At 40.2% G+C, this 21699-nt stretch overlaps 1 protein-coding gene across 1 annotated transcript in view; it reads left to right on the forward strand.

The window, feature by feature from the left end:
• The window catches only part of ENTPD1 (ectonucleoside triphosphate diphosphohydrolase 1), a 93535-nt gene extending 77548 nt beyond the window's left edge, over positions 1-15987 (forward strand). Inside the window, exons 8-10 of the mRNA XM_059398220.1 lie at positions 6489-6605; positions 11110-11247; positions 13331-15987. Coding sequence (XP_059254203.1) covers positions 6489-6605; positions 11110-11247; positions 13331-13537 — 462 coding nt within the window. The 3' untranslated portion in view covers positions 13538-15987. The remainder of the gene's footprint in view (positions 1-6488; positions 6606-11109; positions 11248-13330) is intronic.
• The last annotated feature ends 5712 nt before the right edge of the window (positions 15988-21699 follow it).

Below are 21699 nucleotides of genomic sequence, written 5' to 3' on the forward strand. Positions count from 1 at the left end.
TTTTCATTTTTAGGCCTGCTAGATATATTATTCCTAGAATTCCTGGAATATTGTATATTCTCAGTAAAAGAATGTCAGTATTTGGAATATTCTAGTGATATGTCCAATATGCACAGAAGCCTGAAGGTGAGAAAGTTTTCATTTTTAGGCCTGCTAGATATATTATTCCTAGAATTCCTGGAATATTGTATATTCTCAGTAAAAGAATGTCAGTATTTGGAATATTCTAGTGATATGTCCAATATGCACAGAAGCCTGAAGGTGAGAAAGCATGAAGTGTGTTCAGAGACCTGAAAGTAGTTCAATGGGTTTTTCCATGTGGGCAGCCAGGAGACTTGCCTCTGGTATTTTATTTTATTTTTATTTTTTTTTTAAGATTTTATTTATTTATTTGACAGACAGAGATCACAAGTAGGCAGAGAGGCAGGCAGAGAGAGAGATGAGGAAGCAGGCTTCCCGCTGAGCAGAGAGCCTGATGCGGGGGCTCGATCCCAGAATCCTGGGATCATGACCCGAGCCGAAGGCAGAGGCTTTAACCCACTGAGCCACCCCGGTGCCCCACCTCTGGTATTTTAGAAGGTTTTCCCCCTAAGCTTAACAATCACCTTTGTGATCATTAGATGCCTTTGTTTGAGGTTTATGGTTTGTAAACCCAGAGATTTCTACAGTACAGGGAAATGGTGGTGATTTTAGGAAAACTGAAGATGAAGATGTGCTTCAGGGGTTTAGAAAGAAATGATTTTGGGTTTTAGAATAAATGAATAACACTGTTTAAGGGGCACATAAAAAGGAAGATTTGTGGGACTCATAGAAAATAGAACATATTTTAAGCTTCAGGGAAAATTACCTCCTACAGTTATAAAGTGATTCAACCTTTTTGAAAGAAGATCTTATAAGGGGGCATCTGGGTGGCTCAGTAGGTCTGATTAGTTTCAGCTCAGGTAGTGACCTCATGGTTCATGAGATTGAGCCCCACATCAGGCTCCACACTCAGCGGGGAGTCTGCTTGAGGATTCTCTCCCTCTTCTCTCCCCTCACTCTTTTTCTGTCTCTCTAAAATAAACAAGTATATCTTAAAAAAAAAAAAAGACCTCATGAGATATGTAAAGATATTTAAAAAATTTAGGTCTAATACACTTGTAGTAAAGTGTGCACATTCTAAGGCCACAGCTTGATAGTTTATAAGGAAAACACCTGGAAGTCCATCAACTGGGTGAAGATACAGGATATTTGTTCCCTTATTCTCTCTCCCAGGTGATAAGCCCCCTCCAAAGATAACTACTACTCCGACTTCTATCATGATAGATTCGTGTTGCCAGTTTGGGGATTCAAAATATTTTTTTTGTCTGACTTCTTTCACTCAGTATTATCTAAGATCTATGTATGTTGTCGTGTTTAACAGCAGCTCTTTCCTTCATTGCAATGGAGTATTCCTTTGCTTGGACACACTAAAATTTATCTATCCATTCTATAGTTAATGGACATTTTAGTTGTTTCCAGTTTGAGGATATTATGTACTGTTTTATGAACACTCTTGTTGATGTCTTTTAGTGCATATTTCTACTCACAAAATGTATTTGCCTTCTGACCAAATATTTTACCCCAAGGAAATCATCTCAAGAAAAGGTACAGAGATGCAAATACATTATAGCATTATTTATAATAGTGAAATATTAGAAAGCCGAAATATTCATGTATAGGAGATTACATAAATCATGATATATCCATAAATAATAATATTTTATAGTCATTTAAATGGGTAAACTAAAATCTACAGGGCAACTTGCCCATATTGTATTATTATCAAGTGAAACCAAGCAGGATTATAAAACAATGTGTTTAATAATGATATTTAGGTAAATACATATATATATTTTAATGTTTTACATATATATGTAAAACAGGGATTAAGCAGTAAATTATTAAAAGTATTTTTTTCTAGGGGATGGTTAGATGAAGGAGTAACTTTTATTTTTAACTTGTACTAATTAAATTCTATACAATAAACGTGTGTTACCTTTGAATAAGTATTTTTAACACATATGTATTTTGAAGGAAAAGAAGAGGGCAATTTTTGTATGTTGAAAAATAAAGAAGAGCAGGATTCTGAGATGTTAAAGGGAAACATCTGTAGGTCAGGGAAGAATTTTCAAGAGTTCATGGCATGCAGAGCTTTGAGGGTAGGCAGTGGCACAGACCCAGGAGTTCATGCTGACAAGATATGTACCCCACTGATGGTCCAGTATTTTGCTGTATCTGCCTACACAAATTTTCTCTTAATGTTTTGTTAAAGATTTTATTTAAGAGTGATCACAGAGGGAGAGGGAGAAGCAGATATGCCACTAAGTGGAGAACCCGATGTGGGCTCCATCCTAGGACCCTGAGATCATGACCTGAGCTGAAGGCATATGCTTAACTAAGTCACCCAGGTGCCCCTGTTTGTTAAAAGTTTTTTAAAATAATTTTTATTTCTTTAAAAAACACATGTCACACCTTAGCAAAAGCAAGTGAATTTCTAGATTCTTAAGTCATTAAGCCCTTTGCTGGTAGAATGAGCTCAAGGAGTAATATCAGAAAGTCTTTTGAAATGTCCCTAAATGAAATTTAAAGAAATATTTATTATAAAATTTAAGACATGCTTGTTATAAAAAAAAATTGAACTATACAAAAAGTTTAAAGATCCAACTATATGTCACATAAGAAACTTACTTTAGATTTAAGGAACTCACATGGGTCAAAAGTGAAGATATTCCATGCAAGTGCCAACCAAAAGAAAACAAGGGTGGCCATATTTATATCAGACAAAATATGCTGTAAGTCATGAAACGTCACATGAGGCTGAGAAGGACATTATAGAATGATAACGGGATAATTCATCCAGAAGATACATTAATTATAAATATATATGATATATGCCCAAATCAGAGTACCTGAATCTTTGAAGCAAACATTGACAGAACTGCTGGGAGGAAGAGACAGCAATGCCATAACGGTAGAAGATTTCAGTGCCTCACTGTCAATACGGGATAGAACAATCACAGATTCGAACCACACTATAAACCAATAGACCTAACAGACACATATAGAACATTCCACCCAAGAACAGCAGAATATATAAACTTCTCAAGTGCATATGGACTATTCTCTAAGACAGGTCACATCTTAGGTCATAAAACAAGTCTCACAAATTTAGGAAGACAGAAATTATACCAGGTATCTTTTCTACACAGTAGAATGAACCCAGAAGTCAATAGCAGAAGGAAACCAGAAAATTCACGAGTATGTGGAAATTAAAGAGTACACTTTGGAACAAGCAAAATCTTCAACAAGCTGAATTCAATAGTCCATTAAAAGAATAACATACCATGACTAAGTGGGATTTATCCCTGGGATGCAATGATGACTCCATACATAAAAATCAATTAGTGTGATACAGCACATGAACAGAATGAAGGGTGAATACTACACATCTCAATAGATGCAGAAAAGGCATCTGATAAAGTCGAACACTCATTTATGATAAAGTTTCGACAAAGTAGAAACAGAAAGAAATTGCATCAGTACAATAAAAGTCAGGTATAAAACCACACAGCCAACATCATACTCAGCGGTAACAACTGTAAGCTCTTCCTCTGAGATCAAGAGCCAGGCAGGGGTGCCCAATCTCACCATTTCTATTCAGCATAGTACTGGAAGAACTCATCAGAGCAGTTAGGCAAGAAGAAATAAAAGGAATCCACATCAGAAAGAAAGAAGTAAAAATTGTCTCTGTTTACAGATGACAAGATTGTACATAAAGAACACCCTAAAGTCTAAAAACCACATGAAACCTGTTTGGCTCATCAATACAGAAAACAAACTGGTGGTTGCCAGAGGGGAGGGAGGGCGGGGGATGGACAAAATGGCTGAAGGAGGATGGGAGATACAGGCTTCTAGTGATGGAATGAGTAAGTCACGGGGACAAAAGTACAGCATAGGGAATCTAGTCAATAGTATTGTTAGTGCTGTACGGTGAAGGATGGAAGCTACACTTGTGGTGGGCCTAACATAATATACAGACATACTGAATCACTGTTGTACACCTGTAACTGATGTAAAATAGTGTGTCAACTATACTTCAATTAAAAAAAGAAAAATAAGAAACCCATTAGAATAAATGAATTTAGTAAAGTTGCAGGGCATAAAATCAATATCCAAAAACAAGTTGCTTTTTTATACATTAAAAAGGAACTATCTGAAAGGAAAACAATCTCATTTACAAGAACCTCAAAAGGAATAAAATATTTAGTAATAACCTTAACTACAGAGGAGAAAGACTTGTACACTGAAAACTACAAAACACTGATGAAAGAAATTAAAGACAAATGCAAAGACATTCCATGTGTTCAGTGAATAGAATGGTAGGGAAGGACAGGAGGAATGGGGAGTTGCTCATTAACAGGTATAAAGTTTCAGTTACTCTAGATGATTCAGTTCTAGAGATTGGCCATACAATCTTGTCCTTATATATAGTTAACAATACTGTATTGCACATTTAAAAATTTAAGAGGGTAGATCTCATGTTAAATGCTCTTACACAACAAAAATAAAACATTTAAAAGTACACCCTAAAAAGTCCTCCTCTCCTTCCTGCCCCACAGTCAGTTCACTAGAGAAAAATACTCTTGAGTAGTTTTAATTAATAGGCGGGAACATTTCTGGGCATTGGCTATGCACACTGGAGCTATCCAGTCTCTGGATTTATCCAGTTTCTCAGTCAACAGAGATCCACCCAGCGTCTCTTACCTTCAAGGCCATGCTCTAGGAATTCGAGAGTGGTTTCCTGCCACTTACACATCATTAGCGCTCCCACCATGTGCCGGGTGCCATGCCGGCGCAAGCAGATTCAGCTGCCATCGTGGCACTGGCCTTCTAGAGGGCAAGCAGATGGAAGACCAGAAACACAAACAAAAGCAAATTAGACTGTGGCAACCATAGGGAAGAAAGCAGCAGAGTCCCGTGAAAGGGACTGTCCTAGGACCACTGTCCTAGTCCAGGGGGACGATTAGAAAACATGAGTCAAGGTAAAGGGAATCCCTACAGCGGGAAGAGCAGGTGTGCCACCGCAGGGAGGCAAAGCTCGGCAGTGACTGGAAGGCCTGGGGGGTGGCGTGTGCAGGTGGCAGTGGTAGGAGGTGGTATTGGCAAAGGGGGAAGGGTTGGAGCTTGCCTGGCTTTGAGAGACCTGGTAGAGTTTGGACTTTATTCTACATATATTTAGGAGTCATTGAAGACTTTATGTTGAGGGGTAAAGTGATCCAGTTTTTTTTTTTAATTTTTATTTATTTATTCTTTAAAAAATATTTATTTATTTATTTATTTGACAGACAGAGATCACAAGTAAGCAGAGAAGCAGGCACAGAGAGAGGAGGAAGCAGGCTCCCCGCTGAGCAGAGAGCCCGATGTGGGGCTGGATCCCAGGACCCTGGGATCATGAATTGAGCCAAAGGCAGAGGCTTTAACCCATTGAGCCACCCAGGCACCCCCAGTTTTTTGTTTTTTGTTTTTTTTTTAAGAGTTATTTATTTATTTAACAGAGAGAGAGAGAGCACAAGTAGGCAGAGAGGCAGGCACAGAGAGAGGGGGAAGCAGGCTCCCTGCCCAGCAGAGAGCTCCATGCGGGGCTCAATCCCAGGACTCTGAGATCATGACCTGAGCCGAAGGGAGAGTCTTAACCCACTGAGCCACCCAGGCGCCCCAATACATTTTGTTTTTAAGTGGCCATTGGAGTGGGTAGGTGAGTGGAGGAGGGGGACAAAAGTTCAACTGAAGGGTGAGAAAAAGGAGTGGAAAGGCAAGACATGGAATTCAGTATTGTAGAAAACGCTTCCTAGCACCGATCCTGTGAATTTTAATGGAGTATTTTCCTTTCTACTCATTTGTACTCTTTTCCGTAGTTCTCACATATGATCATGATTTTAAAAACCTTTCAGTTATGCTTAGTTCATGATAGACTTCAATAAATATTTGTTGAATAAAGGTTGACTATTTAAAGAAAGAAGTACATGGACATTTTAGAAATAGGCCAAAAAAGCAGAAAAGGAAAGAACACCTTACAATTGCCATTTAGAGACAACTTTTAATGTCTTTGTATAGACGTTCCCAGTTTTTATTTATTAAAAGCTCCTATATAATACAGTTTTTAAAAGATGGGATTTTTTTAACCTCTTTCTTTTTATCTCCCCTCATTTTTCTTTCTTCCTGACTCTTCCATTAAAATTAGAGAGACAGTTAGTTACCAGGTGGCTCAGAAATGCATGTCAGCACGACAACAACAAAGTAACACCTCTTCTAGGAGGGAAACAACTTTTGGGTCTGGAATATTACTTGGTTCATTAATGTACTCAACAGAGATTTCCAGGCACCTTCGCCAGGGATTCACCCTTCTGGAGAGTGAATCAGTGTCCCTCTATGTTGGACACAGTGCAAAACTGCATTTTTTCTTGCAGGCATTTTCGGCTTATTATTATGTGATGGAATTTTTAAACTTTACATCAGAGGAAACTCCCTCACCGGAAAAGATGACGGACACTATGGAAAAGTTCTGTTCTCAGCCTTGGGAGGAGGTAAGTGATGAGAAACAGCAGCTGTTTGGTATCTCTCTGTGCCTTTGAAGGCACAGAGGATGGGAGTCTGCTCATCAAGTCCTGCTACCCGGAGACCCAGCAAAGACGTTAGAGGATCCCAGAGGGCACACTCATCACAGAGTGCGTGCATGGGCATTTCTTGACAACTGGGCATATACTGGCTAAAGCCAGCATAGCTTTACTTTTCTCACCTGATACCAAGCAAGTCTGGCAGTCCGCGGCTGCTGGTGTGAGGTCAACAGCTTGACTCTGTCTCAGGCGTTCCTTCTTCAGTTCTGTCATTAGGGCTGCTTTCTTCACAGACACAAGATGTGGCTTCAGAGATCACTCATGTTCAAGGTCAGAAGAAGGGGAGAGCCAGATACATCTGTTGCATTTTACAAGAAAGCATCAGTTACCCCAGAAACTCCTTAGCATTCTTTCCCTGACATCTCATTAGCTGGGACTGGCTGGGAAAGCAGGGTGCGGGATTTTAGGACTGGCTTAGACCCTCAGACCCAGCGTGAGCTATGCTCTGGAGCTGGGTACACTGTCACACATTCCTCTCCCCACACCCCAAATCAGAGTTTTATTAGCAAGGAAGACACAGCAGTTCACAGAATCTGCTATAAACACCATTGTGGCAAGACCCTTTCTCGTGCCTACGTCCCAGGTACCTCCTACTTATTCTTAAATTTGAAGCACAGATGTTTCTTGTCTGAGGCACTGAATCATTGAAGATCTAGTACTACCTGGTGAAAGTTTCCAGGGAAGAGAGAGGTATGGGGTCTACTCTAATCAAAACAGATCAGCTGAGGGTGGTGCCCAGGGGAAGCTGTTTTAAGTTGACAGGGTTGCACACTTGAGTGGTACTTTCATTCTGAGTAGGTGTAATTAACTAGAAATGGATGCTTGCCTCCTTGGCGCTGACAGAGGAAGGAAGGTTGTGCAAGAGCCGGAGGTATGGACTTATTCCTCCATATTTTGTCTGAGTTAGAATAAGAAGGAAGAGGACTCTGGGCTTTTTGAAAGAGCCTCTTGAAATGTCTCATTTGCAGCTAGTAGTGATCTGTGGAGGAAGGTGGGCATCTTGGAGTTGAGGCAACTTGAAACAACCCCAATGCATGCCTGTGACAGAGGTAGATTTAAGCTGCTTTTGGAAAAAAAAATTTTTTTTAAAGTAGGCTTTGTGCCCAGCATGGAGCCCAGTGCAGAGCCCAAACCCATGACCCTGAGATCAAGACCTGACCTGAAATTAAGAGTTGGACATTTCACTGACTGAGCCACCCAGATGTCCCTGGGGGGAGAAAAATTACTTCTTGTTCAGGGTGAAAGTTCTATCACATCTTTTCTCTTTACCCTCATCTGTTTGTGTGTGTGTGTGTGTGTGTGTGTGTGTTTTGTTTGCTTGTTTGTTTTTAATTTTATCAGGTTACATTAGGTTGGCAATACCTATATGCAGACCTGTAGGTCTACTCCGATAAGCCACGAGTTGCTGCTCAGAGGTCCTGGAAGTAGACTCATTAAGGCCTGCACCTGAAAGAAATTCTGTAGTCTTTGACAGGGGATGGGAGGAGTTGTAGAGTGAGAACTAGAACCTCACCCAGAGCCTTGATGTTGAGGTGGGTGTTATGACCTAGGTTTCATTTTCCCCAACTGCCTTGTCTGTCCATATGGAATGCATAGGTTTCAAGTACACTCTAATAGGGCAACTCTTTTCCTGCTACTCCTGTGTGACTAGAGTTTGGGAATGTCCCTTCTAGACACCTTTGGCTGAAAGAGAACTGATAATTGTTAGACATATCTTATTGCTGAAAAGTGAGCTAGATATTTTATACATATTATATCTTGCTGCCTGTCCCTGCTTTAGCAGGAGAAATAAAATGCAAACTACCCCTGTTGATGTCCTCCAAATCCTTGGGGATGCCCCCAATCCTTGGGTCGCTGAGGAGAGGTTAGGAGAGTGAAAGGGACATATCATTCTTGTCTTCTGATTGGTTAATTAGAAGGTCGGCAACCCTCTAATTTTGACAACCAGAATAATCACTTTTCCACTCAGAAAATATGTGCATTCAAGATCTCTGGTCAGCCTATGAGACTGACGCTGTACGATTCTGTGTATACTACTAACTAGGATTTTTCTGTATATTCTGGGTCCTGACATTCAAACTTATGGACTATTACTCTTTCTAGGGAAAAGCATCCCATTCTTGAAGACTTGCCATGCCCCTTCATCTGGGGGGAATGATAAGGGGCAATAGGCAAGGAGAAGAGAAGCTGGTACTATCCATTGCCTTAGGAATAGAAAAGAGAGAGGAGAGACTGGCAGAGAGAGGGTTAGGATAGAGAAAGGCAAACCATCCTCCCATTTGGAGAGAACATAGTGTTGAGTCCACAAGCAAAAACATGATTAGATCTGGACTGATGAACCAGGTAGATGCTTTTGGGTTCCATATTTTTTGGCTACTATCATAATTAATTATGTCAATTAATTATATTATACAGTAATTATAGTAATTATATTATTTCATATTTATATGTAATAAATATAATAATATATTTCACATATAATGTATTGTTACATTTATTATTCTGATTATATTAATCAAGCATACTATCATAATTAATTACATTAATTAATTACATTAATTAATTAATCCTCAGCAGATTAGACTGCATGGCAATGTACATCTTTCCAGGAGGAGGGGGTAGGAATTTGTAGAATTCAGGAAAATTAGACCAAAATGGCATTCCCCCAAGGGAGAGGTCAGCTTTTAAAGACCTGTGGGTTGCAGCACTTTCCAGTTTGGCCCAAGTGGATTCTTGGAATTCCATACCAGTTTTTTGTTTAACAGGCCTGCTGAGACTACATCAAATTGGATAAGTCTTTCCATGAAGGAAAAAAAAGAGTGCAGTTACTGTAAGATGGGGGCAGGATCTGGATAGGCACTGATGTCACACCAAGGTCTTGGGAGAATGCCCCATACAGAGGAGCTGATCGAAGAGTAGTTTGTTTCTAGGACTATGAGAAAAAGACAAGTTCCATGTTGGGTCATTCAGAGAATTCCACCAGAGCAGGCCAAGGCAGGCTAGGTGTGGACTTAGCCTTTTAGAGATTGGGGGCTGGCAGAAACCAAGTGAGAAACAGACCCCAGCTAGCAGGTAGGGAGTTTAGAGATGAGGGGTTACTTGGGGAGAGAGAAAAATCTGGACAAAATTGGGGTGGTGGTAGTGGGCGGGCAGGTAGCCAGGGAGTCATATATATAAGGCATCTGGCCTGATTCCTAGTACTTGATATATGTTTAACAAGTATTAGTTCTCTCTCTGCCCAAGGTGTCCAGGAGGGAATGCCCATTTTCAAGAGCTGAGGAATAGGGCAGCAGACAAAACTCAGGGCTGAGCTACAGATGTTATCGTCTGTTGTTCTCTGAGGGCCAGCAAGGAGCAGAGTAAGCTATGGACATCTGGGCATATATTTACAACAGGAGAGGTAAGAGTCAGCAGGCAGCCTTCATTTGGAAGTAGGGTGAGCAAACATGTGGACTCAAAAAGACCCCTTTGCATGACTTATAAGCAACAAAAGAGGTCAGGTAAGGGCTGAGGACAGAAGGTGAGATGTTGGCACTGTTAGCAGTGCTGAGCAAAACATGTCTTAAACTGTGTTGTAGGGTTTCTCAAAATTTACTATGCATGTGATCACCTGAGTATCACATTAAACAACACATTCTGTATTGGTAGTTCTGGTGTGAGGACTAATAAGCTCCTGGGAAACCCCAACACTGTTAGTCCAGGTACTAAATCGAGTGGCAAGGCTTTTTTTTTTTTTTTTTTAAATATTTTATTTATTTGAGAGAGACGGAAGAAGCATGAGTGGGGTAGGGACAGAGGGAGAAGGAGAAGCAGACTCCCCGCTGAGCAGGGAGCCGTATGTGGTGCTCAGTCCCAGGACCCTGAGATCATGACCTGAGCCAAAGGCAGCCGCTTAACCAAGTGAACTCCCCAGGCGCCCCATGAGAGGCAAGACTTTTCATGACACTCTTTCTTTAACATGCTTCAGATGCACTAATTCCTTCAGACACTCTGAACTCAGAGTCTGGTCAAGAACTTAGAAAAGTCTGATTAAACAGACTGATGGATTTCTTTCATGCAAGATTTTTCAGTTTTTAAAATGTTAATGTGATTGTGAAATGGAAGTTTCTGAAGGGGTGAAGAAGTATACTGAAAGTCTGTGTTTTGGAACTTACTAGATCATGGAAACCACTGTTTTCCTGGAGCACTTGTTATCCCACAGAACCCAGTGGAGGAAAAGTTTCCTTAACAGACCCTGAACTATAGCCCTGCACCCACTGAAGGAGTGCAGCGCCATCCCCAGGTCTCTCTAAAGAGGACAGCGCTCAGGCCTGGGTGAGGTGGGCCTTTCTCCTGTCTTGATCGACTGACTCAAATGGTTAAAGGGGCCGTGGGGGAGGTGCCTGTTGTGATATTTCTTTCACTTCACTTCCAGCTGAAGACATATTTTGGTGATGTGAAGGAGAAGTACCTGAGTGAATACTGCTTTTCTGGAACCTACATCCTCTCTCTCCTTCTGAATGGCTATGGTTTCACAACTGATTCCTGGAAGAACATTCATTTCATGGGCAAGGTAATTTGGGGACGTGTTAGGTTGTGGGGAGATTGGGTGACTGAGGCAGCTTTGGGCTTGAAAAAGGTAGAAGTCAGTCTGGTGTCCTGTTGTACCATTTCACCTCTAACCCAAGCTGACATTTTGTATCAAGCCCTGCTGTGTTCTGAACCAAGGAGAGCTATGGGAGAGAGAAAGAGAGAGAGAGAGCCTCTTCTTTCGGTTCATGCAGCAGTGACTAATTCCTTATAAAACAGTGAGATCTTAAATGTAACTGTGTTTCAGTCCTCTCAGTGTTTCTGTTTGCTGATTTCAACATTCATCCCAAAGGCCCCTTCCATGATCTGGAAATGATTATTATGGCTTCTTATAAGGACTGCAGGTCTTGTTGGTTGTCGCTTCAAGGTTGACTAATCTGAAAGCTTAGCAGAAAGAAGATGAGTGATTGTCAATGGGGGTCTTTGCTTAGCAGGCTTAGCCAGAGATTTACAGAAGCAACCTCACTGCTGTTCTTTACCATAGCGCCACCTGCAGGTATCCAGGCATAGAGAAACCTTCATATCGATAGGCAATTCCTGCTTCAAAAGTATCAAGAGCCGTGCTTCTCCACCTTTTAAACCCATACCCACTAATGGCAAAGACAATTAACTCCCTTTTTTAAAATATGGTGACTTCAAGCAAAGCAAAACATTGAGGCTCCGGGGTGTAGCAGCCTAAAGGATGCTATTTTCATTACACTCATGTCGATATTGACCTTACTAATTCAAATGCTCATCTTTCCCTCCTAGTCTTCTTTAATTTCATCACAATTTTTTTTGTCTGTCTGAAGGATATGTCTGTGTCAAATTTGTGAGTGATTTGTATTCTTTGGACTTCAGTGAATGATCTAGTATTTCTAAACCATAGGCGGTAACTCCTCTAACTCTGGAAACTTCCTTGATACATGCCGTCAGACAAGGTTCCTGAGCCCCATAAAGGGAAGCGGACCCATCACAAATTGTTAGTTCCCAGTACAGACTGGTAAAGGTTTAGGGGAGAGGAGCATTTCTACACAGAAACTGGTCGGAACATAAATTGGCACAACCTTTGGGGAGACTGTTGTGGCACTATGTGCTAAAAGCCTTAGAATATGCATGTCATTTTATCCAATCACTTCATTTCTAGGATCTATAAATAATTGGATACAGTGAGTAAAAATAAACCTAGAAGACAGTTCATGTCAGTGATGATCCTTAGAGACATGAGATGATGTTTAGAAAGGTATTGTTAAGTGAAGAAGTCTACATATAACTTAATTCCATGTTTTGTAAAGCAAAAGACATGCACAGAGAAGCCTGGAAGCATGTGTCACAAAAAGATAATAGCAGCAACTTCTGAGTGGTGAAATATAGCTGGTTTTTATTTTGCTTTTTAGGATTATCTGTATGTCCTAATTTTCCTAATTAGGAAAAATAAAACATTTTCAAAATTATTTATTATTCACAGACTATCTACACTCCAGTATGTTTGGAGGTGACTGGAAAATACTCCTAGGAAGATGGCAGGGCCAGAGCATGTCTTAACATTTAGGAAGAATCCCTTCTGAACATGTGGACAGTATTCCAACTTCCATAAAGTAACACTGACTTGCTGGGATTATTTCCCGGTCTTCCTTCACTGAATCACAAAGACGTCCTAGTTACTTAAGGATGAGATTCCTGGGTGATATAGATGTAAGAGACCAGCGACAATCATTATTGTCTTATCCTTTGCCTGCTGTCACCATCCTGCCTTCCACACCCTTCCCTGTGCATTCACTTAAGAGGAATGCAAATCTCTAAAGGTGGTTTGAAGTAAGTTCTTCTAGGCAGAGGCACTAAACAGTTATTCATCAAATTTCCCTGAATTTCAGGAATAGAGCAGTGAGACTCCAAACTCTCCTTCATCACTTGTTCAGGCTCCATTTTCCCCACAAACATATTCCCAACTTAGAATGTAAAAGTAATCCAGCTAGAGAATTGAACGTGGTGCTCTCCACTTCCTGATGCTGTGTTATGGATGGGATTGTATGAAAGCTCATTTCATCTTCAAACCAGAAACAACAGCCTATTCCCACTGTTTGCAGATCCAGAGCAGCAATGTCGGGTGGACTTTGGGCTACATGCTGAACCTGACCAACATGATTCCAGCTGAGCAGCCATTGTCCGCACCTCTGACCCACTCCACCTATGTCTTCCTCATGGTTCTCTTCTCCCTGATCCTGGTTGCAGTGGTCATCATAGGCGTGTTTATCTTTCACAAGCCTTCATACTTCTGGAAAGACACAGTATAGCAGGAGCAGCTGAAACCTGCTGGCTGAAGTGAGAAAAAAAACTTGCCCAAGGAGCACCTTCCTCCACAGTGGTGTACAAGGTTATCCTTCCTTGCTCACCAAGGCCAGTCTTGACCAGCATGAAGCTTCCTTGGCTTTTGCTGAAGCCTTTCCATGGAAGGTATTCACCACCTTCTGCCTCAAGGACTACCCAGAAGACATCGTCTCTTTTGTGATTTCTTCCCAACTCCACTTTTCTCTTTTGTACCCTGTGCTTGTATGGGTCTTAAAGACCTGTTACCTTTCATGATCTCTGCTTTATAAAAAACAAACAAACCAACAAACCCAATCATGACTTTGTCCTGAAGAACTCAAAAGAGTCCTGAGTCCTGGGATGGTAAGCTGCACCGGCCAAGAGAAGATCTCAGGAACTCGTTCAGTTGTACTGATACAGACCCTTTCTTTCTCCTGTTGCCCATTTATGAAGAATGCCATACAATGCCTTTGGAGAGGGCAGACACCCATCTCATTCCCATCCTGCTGTTTGCACAGGAGAATTTTCTAGAGTAGACAAATATGTGCCAGGGCCAAAGAGTCTTGCAAGAGAATTTATGTGCTTATATCATTAATATGATATTCCAATCCAAAACAGCGTTGTGGATGAGTTATATATTCTTCAGTGATGCCAAAATTCTATGGAGTGGGACCCCCCAGACCAGAGATTTTTAAAAAAGCTGATGTAACATCTAAGCATTCAGCTATCAGGGCATACTACATGGTAGGTATACACATCAGGAAGAAAAATACAATTACAATGAAGAGTTTGGAAAATACATCCTTCAGTGAATCTACTGGGGTTTTATTTTTATTGTAGTAATACATATAAGGTCCACCATTTTAATGTGTACAGTTCAGCAGCATTTCGCACATTTGCATTGTTGTGCAACCATCACCACTAATTCCAGAATATTTTCCCCATCAAGAAATTAGCTGGAGACAAGGCCATCCCTGGATAGGTTCAAACCACAAACCTTACAGTTGACAGCCAAATAAGCTCATCAGTTGTACCACAAAGATACCCATTGAGTTTTAAAAGCCATGCCATATCTTTTTGTCCCAGGGTTTAATGTAGTGAGAAAGCTACAACACGCCTTTATTCTGTCATGATATTTGCTCATCAAAGTATGCCAGGAACCAAATCTGAAAGTGTGGCTGCTATCCCTGTCACACAAGTATGGGCTCTATTTACTTATTCCATGGACTATTTTGTGGGAGAAGCAGCAGCTATGGACCTTGTCACAGAAACATGAAGAGACCCTGTACTTGCTTCCTTTAATGACTGCTGTGAGCAGGTGGAGTGGTGATGTGTTACTCTGAAGTTGTCCCAAGCTCCCCCATCTCTGGATTTGGGGACTGACTGCTGAACTAATGCAGGGTGGGGCTGGGGTGAAGAAGGAAAAGCTTTCCTACAAACTGGAAGCCAAATGTCCTTATATCTCTTGAATAACCACGTCATTTTTTTACTACCAGGTGAATACAAGCTTACAAACTGTGGATGCGAAGTTTTTCTTTTCTGCCACTCACAATTGAACTTGCACTTGGATTAGGAAGGAGAAGCCAAGTTTGAATATTTTAAACTCTTTCTACTAGTGCTAGTGGTTATATTGTTAAACTTAGTATTTATTGAGCATTTGTTATGTCCCATGCTCTGTGCTCAAGTGCATTACATTCATTTTCTCCCTTAATCCTTACAACAGTCTGAAGGAAGCTACTACCACTCCCACTTTATTGAACCAGAAACTGAGGCTCAGAGAGGTTAAGTCACTTGCCCAAGTGGCTGACCTAAAATCCTGCAATGCACTTAACCATTATTTTCTCTCCCAAATATACTAGACTGTCTCCTTGTAACTTCTAAACTCACACTTAACTCTGTATGAATATAGGGCTGACTGGCATGGGAGAGAGAGAAGTAGACAGACGACCTGTTCCCTGATGGACTTGTGACTTAATATTGCTTTAAGTCCACAAAGGCTGTCATGGCAACACTGATATCCTGTTCACGTACTATGCATGGTAACGTACATGGTGTATGATACTAATCAAGGATTCCCCATATTCCTGGCTTCTTAATTACAGTGCTTGCTCCCTGCACAGCAATTCTGCATCAAATAAAAATGAAAATAAAAAGTCATAAAATAGAGCCAGCAGCAGGTCCTTTCTTATGTCTACATATACAAAGCACTGTCACGCACATTCTCTATTCTGATTCTAAAAAACCCCATGGGGGTGTATAAGTACTATTTCCATTTTATAAATAAGGGTCATACAAACTAGTACATGGTACAGCAGATATGCAAATTCATGTCTTCTGACCCAAGTTTATTGTTTTGTCTTTTCTAAACACTGCCCATCAACAAGCTGGAATTAGAATTCACTAGTTTCCTTCAATAAATTGAAATATTTTCTTATTCCTTTTTTTTGTCTTACAGTCTGGGTCCAAGAAAAAAAAATCCATTAAGGTATTTGGAGTCAAATTCCACTTGTTTTAAGTCTCAACTCATAGAGATCAGCTGGCACAACCTGATCTCATTTCCTTTGCAGGGAAACATGATTTTTTGGCAGGTTCAGGAATCTGCTTTGGGAAATTCTAGATGAGAAGGGCCAAATAAAATGGGTCACTGTCAATTGATTTCAATATTGAATTGGCCACTGGTTATAAATGATTACCATTCCTTCCTGGCCATTCACCTAAACTGGGCTCCACCATTCCTTAGAAGGTGGGAAATTTATTCTATGAACTCATAATGGGAAAACATCAGAAATGGTTACTTCTGTAAACAAAAAAATGAAGTTATGCAAGTGTGTGTGTGCATGTGTGTGTATGAGAGAGAGAGAGAGAGGGAGAGAAATTTTCACCTTACCCAATTTTTAAATTAATAAGAAATATAAAATGCAAAATAGACATTTTTAAAAGTATACTTCATTCCGGGGTGCCTGAGTGGCTTAGTTAAGTTTCTGCCTTCGGCTCAGGTCTTGATTTCAGGGTCCTGGGATCAAGCCCCATGTCAGGCTCCCTGCTCATCGGGGAGTCTGCTTCTCCCTCTCCCTCTGCCCCTGCTCATGCTCGCTCGCTCTCTCACTCGCTCACACTCTCTCAAATAAATAAAATCTTTAAAAAAAGGTATACTTCACTCTATTGTATCAGTCAACAAGTAAAAGAAGGTGCAATCAAACCACAGAGCTAACAAGAGTTTAAGAAAGTGACCATATCCAAGGTATTATCATTTCAATATGTAGTTCACATAAGAACTATTATTAATATTTGTTTTTCATTTTAAGTTTTGAAAGCTGTTATATATATTGCAGTTACAGCACATCTTAATTAGCACTAGCTACATTTCAAGTGATGGGAGAACCATGTATAACTAGTCTACTGCACTGTGTCTAAAAATACATTCAAATCTAAAAAGATACAGGCAGTACTTTGTCTTTCTAGTGAGGGGAAACTTTTAAAAAAACAGCCATAGATACTGTAACATCTTGCTATTATTTGTTATATATGAAGTTAAAATATTCTTAGACATTGTTCTTCTTTAAGATTTCAGCTCAGAATTTCACTTTATTCCTCAGGTTTTGTTGCCTTCTTTGTGAAGGCAGAGATGACTGTTATTCAGGTCAAGACACCTGATGAATGACTTTTGGAAAATGTAATCTGGATTCAAAGATGATACAAGATAATTTTGATGATTATATTCCATAATCAAATTGTAAATCTGAATATTAAATATTAGTTTTTAATAGCTCACACAGATTACCATATTATTATATTAAAATTACTATCAAAATATATTATTATATATTGTCAGTTTGAAAGATGAGCTGAATTTCACCCAGACGGGTTTGATCCCTCTCTGGTTCCAATTCTAACAGTTGCTATCTTGTTAGAATAGGACAGTTGCTTATGGTTAGTTGTGCTCACTAACCATGTTTCTTTTCTGTTTGTGAGTTTTATCTTTCAAATTTATTACAACAATCTTAGAGTGGTAATAAACTCTAAGTGGTAAGCCAAAATCAACTTTGATTTTCATGTTCATGGATCTGCGTTAGCTGCGTGGCTCTCCTTCAGGCAATAGGTTTAGTTCAGGCCTCCTCCTGTATCTTGCATCTCTTTCAAAAAATGAATGGCAGGGACACCGGAGAGGAAGAGGGAACAGGATGCCTTTTACAGCCTTGGCCGGGACAGACCTCTGTCACTCTCGTCTACATCCTACTGACCAAAATAAGTCATATGACCAAGCCCAACAATTAGCAAGATGGAGAAACACTGGAGGAATGGCTATGGCGAAGGACCTGGATGACTCATTTAATACAGAAGAGGAGTGAAGCATTGGGCACAATGATTGAACCTACCACAGTGTCTCATTAACTAAAACATAAAGGGTGTTTTCTATCCATTACAGTCTACTTATTTTGCCAGAGAATATTCTTTATTTAAACTGTCATTACTTCCAAAATGTCATCAGTCTGCAACTTCTTTCCAGAGCCTTAATCAGGATGATGTAGCAGCTCGCAAACTGGCCTCATATACTAAAAAAGGCTCTCTATTCTAGATTTCCTAAGAGAACATACATCTGTTTATTTTCTTTATTTTATGCATTTAGGACAATGTGTAGTTAACTATCCAAGTTTTTATTTTGTACAAGAATCTAATACAACTGAGTACATTTGGTTTTATCACAGGGAGAATGGGTTTTTTAATAATGGGGAAAGGAGTATCTCCATGAACCTTCTCTAGAAAAGTGGCATTTAAGACTGTACAAGTGATAGAAGCATTGCGATACCTTTTGCATTTATCTATTTTAAAAGTCTAAATTTAAATTGGTGATACAATGATGGCATACCCTCATCAGGACCTAGGTTAACTTTTTGTTTTTATATCCCTTTTTGAATGTATAGTGAATAGCAAAGCTCACCAGAGAACATGGATCAGTCAATGACAAATGAGATACGGTCACCTAAGAAACAACATCACTCCTTATAATGAAGTTCTAAGAAAGGGGAGGCAACCCTGGGAGCTAGATGGGGAACAACAAGAATCTAATACAACTGAGTACATTTGGTTTTATCACAGGGAGAATGGGTTTTTTAATAATGGGGAAAGGAGTATCTCCATGAACCTTCTCTAGAAAAGTGGCATTTAAGACTGTACAAGTGATAGAAGCAATAGAAGTGATAGATCTAAACCAAACTCTATTTTTCCTCCTAAACCTGCCCCACCTCCTGAATTGTATCGTAATTAATGCCTCAGTGCCACCACTATGTCAAGTAACTAGGACTTCATCAACATCACCTGCCCATTTTGCCTGCCCATCACCCGCCCATTTTGCCCATTTTGCCTTTCATTTTGATTCCTCTTTCTAATCTTATCAGTCCAGTGAAGATCTGACACCAGGAATGGCAGCTGTGTCTCCAGTCTATTAATGCCAGAATAAGCTTTATAAAAAATAGTCTTTGGGGCATCTGGGTAGCTCCTAGTCTCTGAAACGTCCAACTCTTGATTTTGGCTCAGGTCATGATCTCAGGGTGTGGGATGGAGCCCCACATCAGGCTCCATGCTCAATGCAGAGTCTGCTTGTCTCTCTCCCTCTGCTCTTTCTTTCTCCCTCTCTCTCTCAAATACATCTTAAAAAAAAAAAAAAAAAAAAAAAAAGCTTTACCACATTGCTCCCTAACTAAAATTGCCAGTAGCTTTCCATTGCCTACAAAATAAGGTCAAACTCTCCAACAGACATTAAAGCTTTTTGGACCATGCCTGTGCGCTCTCTCTGGGCTTACATCCCACCCCACCCCTCTGATGTTACCTACACTCCAGACAGGGTAGACTGCTTCTTCACCCAACACTGTTCAGGTTATTTGCCCAACTTGAGCACCTTTGCCCCCACTCTACCTTCAAAGCTCAGCTGGAATGCCTGCAGTGAAGCCTTCAGGCAGTAGGTTTAGTTCAGTCCTCCTCCTGTATCTTGCATCTCTTACAAAAAATGAATGGCAGGACACCAGAGAGGAAGAGGGAACAAGATGCCTCTTATAGCCTTGGCCAGGACAGGCCAAGTTCACATCTCCAAGTCAGAATAAACTGCTGCTTCCCTGTGCTACTGCAGCCCTTGGTTTAGGCCTGCATTAGACCTCAGACCTTTCTATTCAGCATCCAGCTTAAGCTCCTCAGAGAAAGGTAAGTGACTTACTTCTTTCTGAAAAGTTGGCCTCAGGGGTATTTTAGCAGGAATGGAGGTAACAGTCCTAGTTAACCTCTCTTTCCACTGCAGGAAAGCTGGTCCATACCACTACTTCTGGTTCAGTATTCTTATTTCATTATCTCTTAACATGACTTGTATCTTCCTCCAGCACTTCAGGGCCAGCTCAACTCCTGGTTCCTCAATGACACCTCCTTGCATTACTTACATTGAATGTTTCCTTCTTGGACCATGCATTTAGTTTCTGTATAGCTCACCACCCAGCGATTGATCACACATAATATTTAAGTAGAATTTTAAGGATCAGAATACACCTTAAAAAGTTATCCTTATCAGAGCACCTGGGTGGCTCAGTTGGTTAAGCGTCTGCCTTCGGGTCAGATCATGATCTCAGGGTCTTGGGACTGAGCCCCACATTGGGCTCCCTGCTCTGTGGGGAGTCTGCTTCCTTCTCTCTCTACTCCTCCCTCCTCACTCTACTCGTACTCTCTCTCTTGCTTATTCTCTCTCAAATAAATAAATAAAATCTTTAAAAAAATGGTCATGCTTATCCAAATTTAATGTGTATATAACTCACCTAGGAATCTTGTTGAAAGAGAAATTAATTCTAATTAATTAAAAAAAAAAAAAGGACTCTGCAGGTCTGAGGTGAGGCTTAGGTTCTCTATTTCCAACAGGCTGCCTGGTAGTGCCAGTCAGGCCCACTTCGAGTATCAAAGACCTAGACTACTTTAGCATCCCCTGGAGTTCTTTCTACTGGCTCTCAGGTAAGTGGTCATCTTCCGCTGGACTGCCATACGTCACTTGGCAGGGTGTTCTAGTGGCCAGCTCAAGGGCAATTTTCAAAGCTTCCTCTTACTCTTCCACAACATTCCTCAAGGGTTTCTTTTTCAGTCAGTTTTCTGTGCCTCAGGAGATTTCTGTCTGCCTTTGGGGAGCCAGTGCCTAGCACTCAGTGAAGATCTGGTATGCCTCAGAGGGATTTCTCCTTGCTCTTCTGCCAGTATACTACTCTTGTGCTTTTGGTAGAAATCCAAGGGAAAACTGGTAAGTGATCCATAATGCAAGCCTTCGTGGAAAATTTAAAAATTCTATAAAGTTCAGGTGGTTCCTTATTCCTGTCTACAATGGATTTTTCCTTCTCCTGTCACTACCAGTGATAAGAGAGTTATTGACTTAAAAATTTAGTTTTGATGGGTTTTTGAACTCTATAATTTTGTAGCTTAATCAGCTAGGTGGAAGCTATAATCTCTTGCTGTATGCCCACAATAACTACTCATAAAAGGAATAAAAAAATCACAAGGAAATTAATTTTTATAAAGTTTGCAACCAGAAATGCAATTCATAAGCATATATGACTAAAAACAGAGCCTCAATAAATCAAATTTCCAGTTCTGAAAAAGCAGTAATTATATATATTCTACATTATAGTTTCTTTATATTTATAAATACTCTTACAAAAAATTGAAAGATATAGATGGCGAATTTTGTAGTAACATAGGTTACCTTTTGACATACAACTTAATTTATTATGAAATGATTTCTGGCCCAGTAATAATGCAAAGGGGACAAATACAGATAAGTGGTGGGCAGTTGTTAAAGTGAAATAGTCAGCACCAATTGCAGTTTTTTCTAATGGTAAGTCATAATGCTCCCTCTCCAGCTCTGCAATTGATAGGCATACTCTAATTATAATCAGTAGCTTAAAAATATGACCTTTTGTGCTGTTCCATATCTCTTGTATTTCTGCCTCCACAATAGTCAACTGAACCATCTTTTTGGAATACACATGAAGATGGGAGTTCCTGTGAAGAATATGCTGTCAGTCTGTTCTGTCTCCTGCCGTTAAATCCATGTGAAGAATGTATACTTTGGTTATCTTCTGGATACACCAGTCTAATAATGTAACAGAAACAATTATTTTTAATTTTT

Source organism: Mustela nigripes, chromosome 4, assembly GCF_022355385.1.
Source record: "Mustela nigripes isolate SB6536 chromosome 4, MUSNIG.SB6536, whole genome shotgun sequence".
NCBI classification, from domain to species: Eukaryota; Metazoa; Chordata; class Mammalia; order Carnivora; family Mustelidae; genus Mustela; species Mustela nigripes.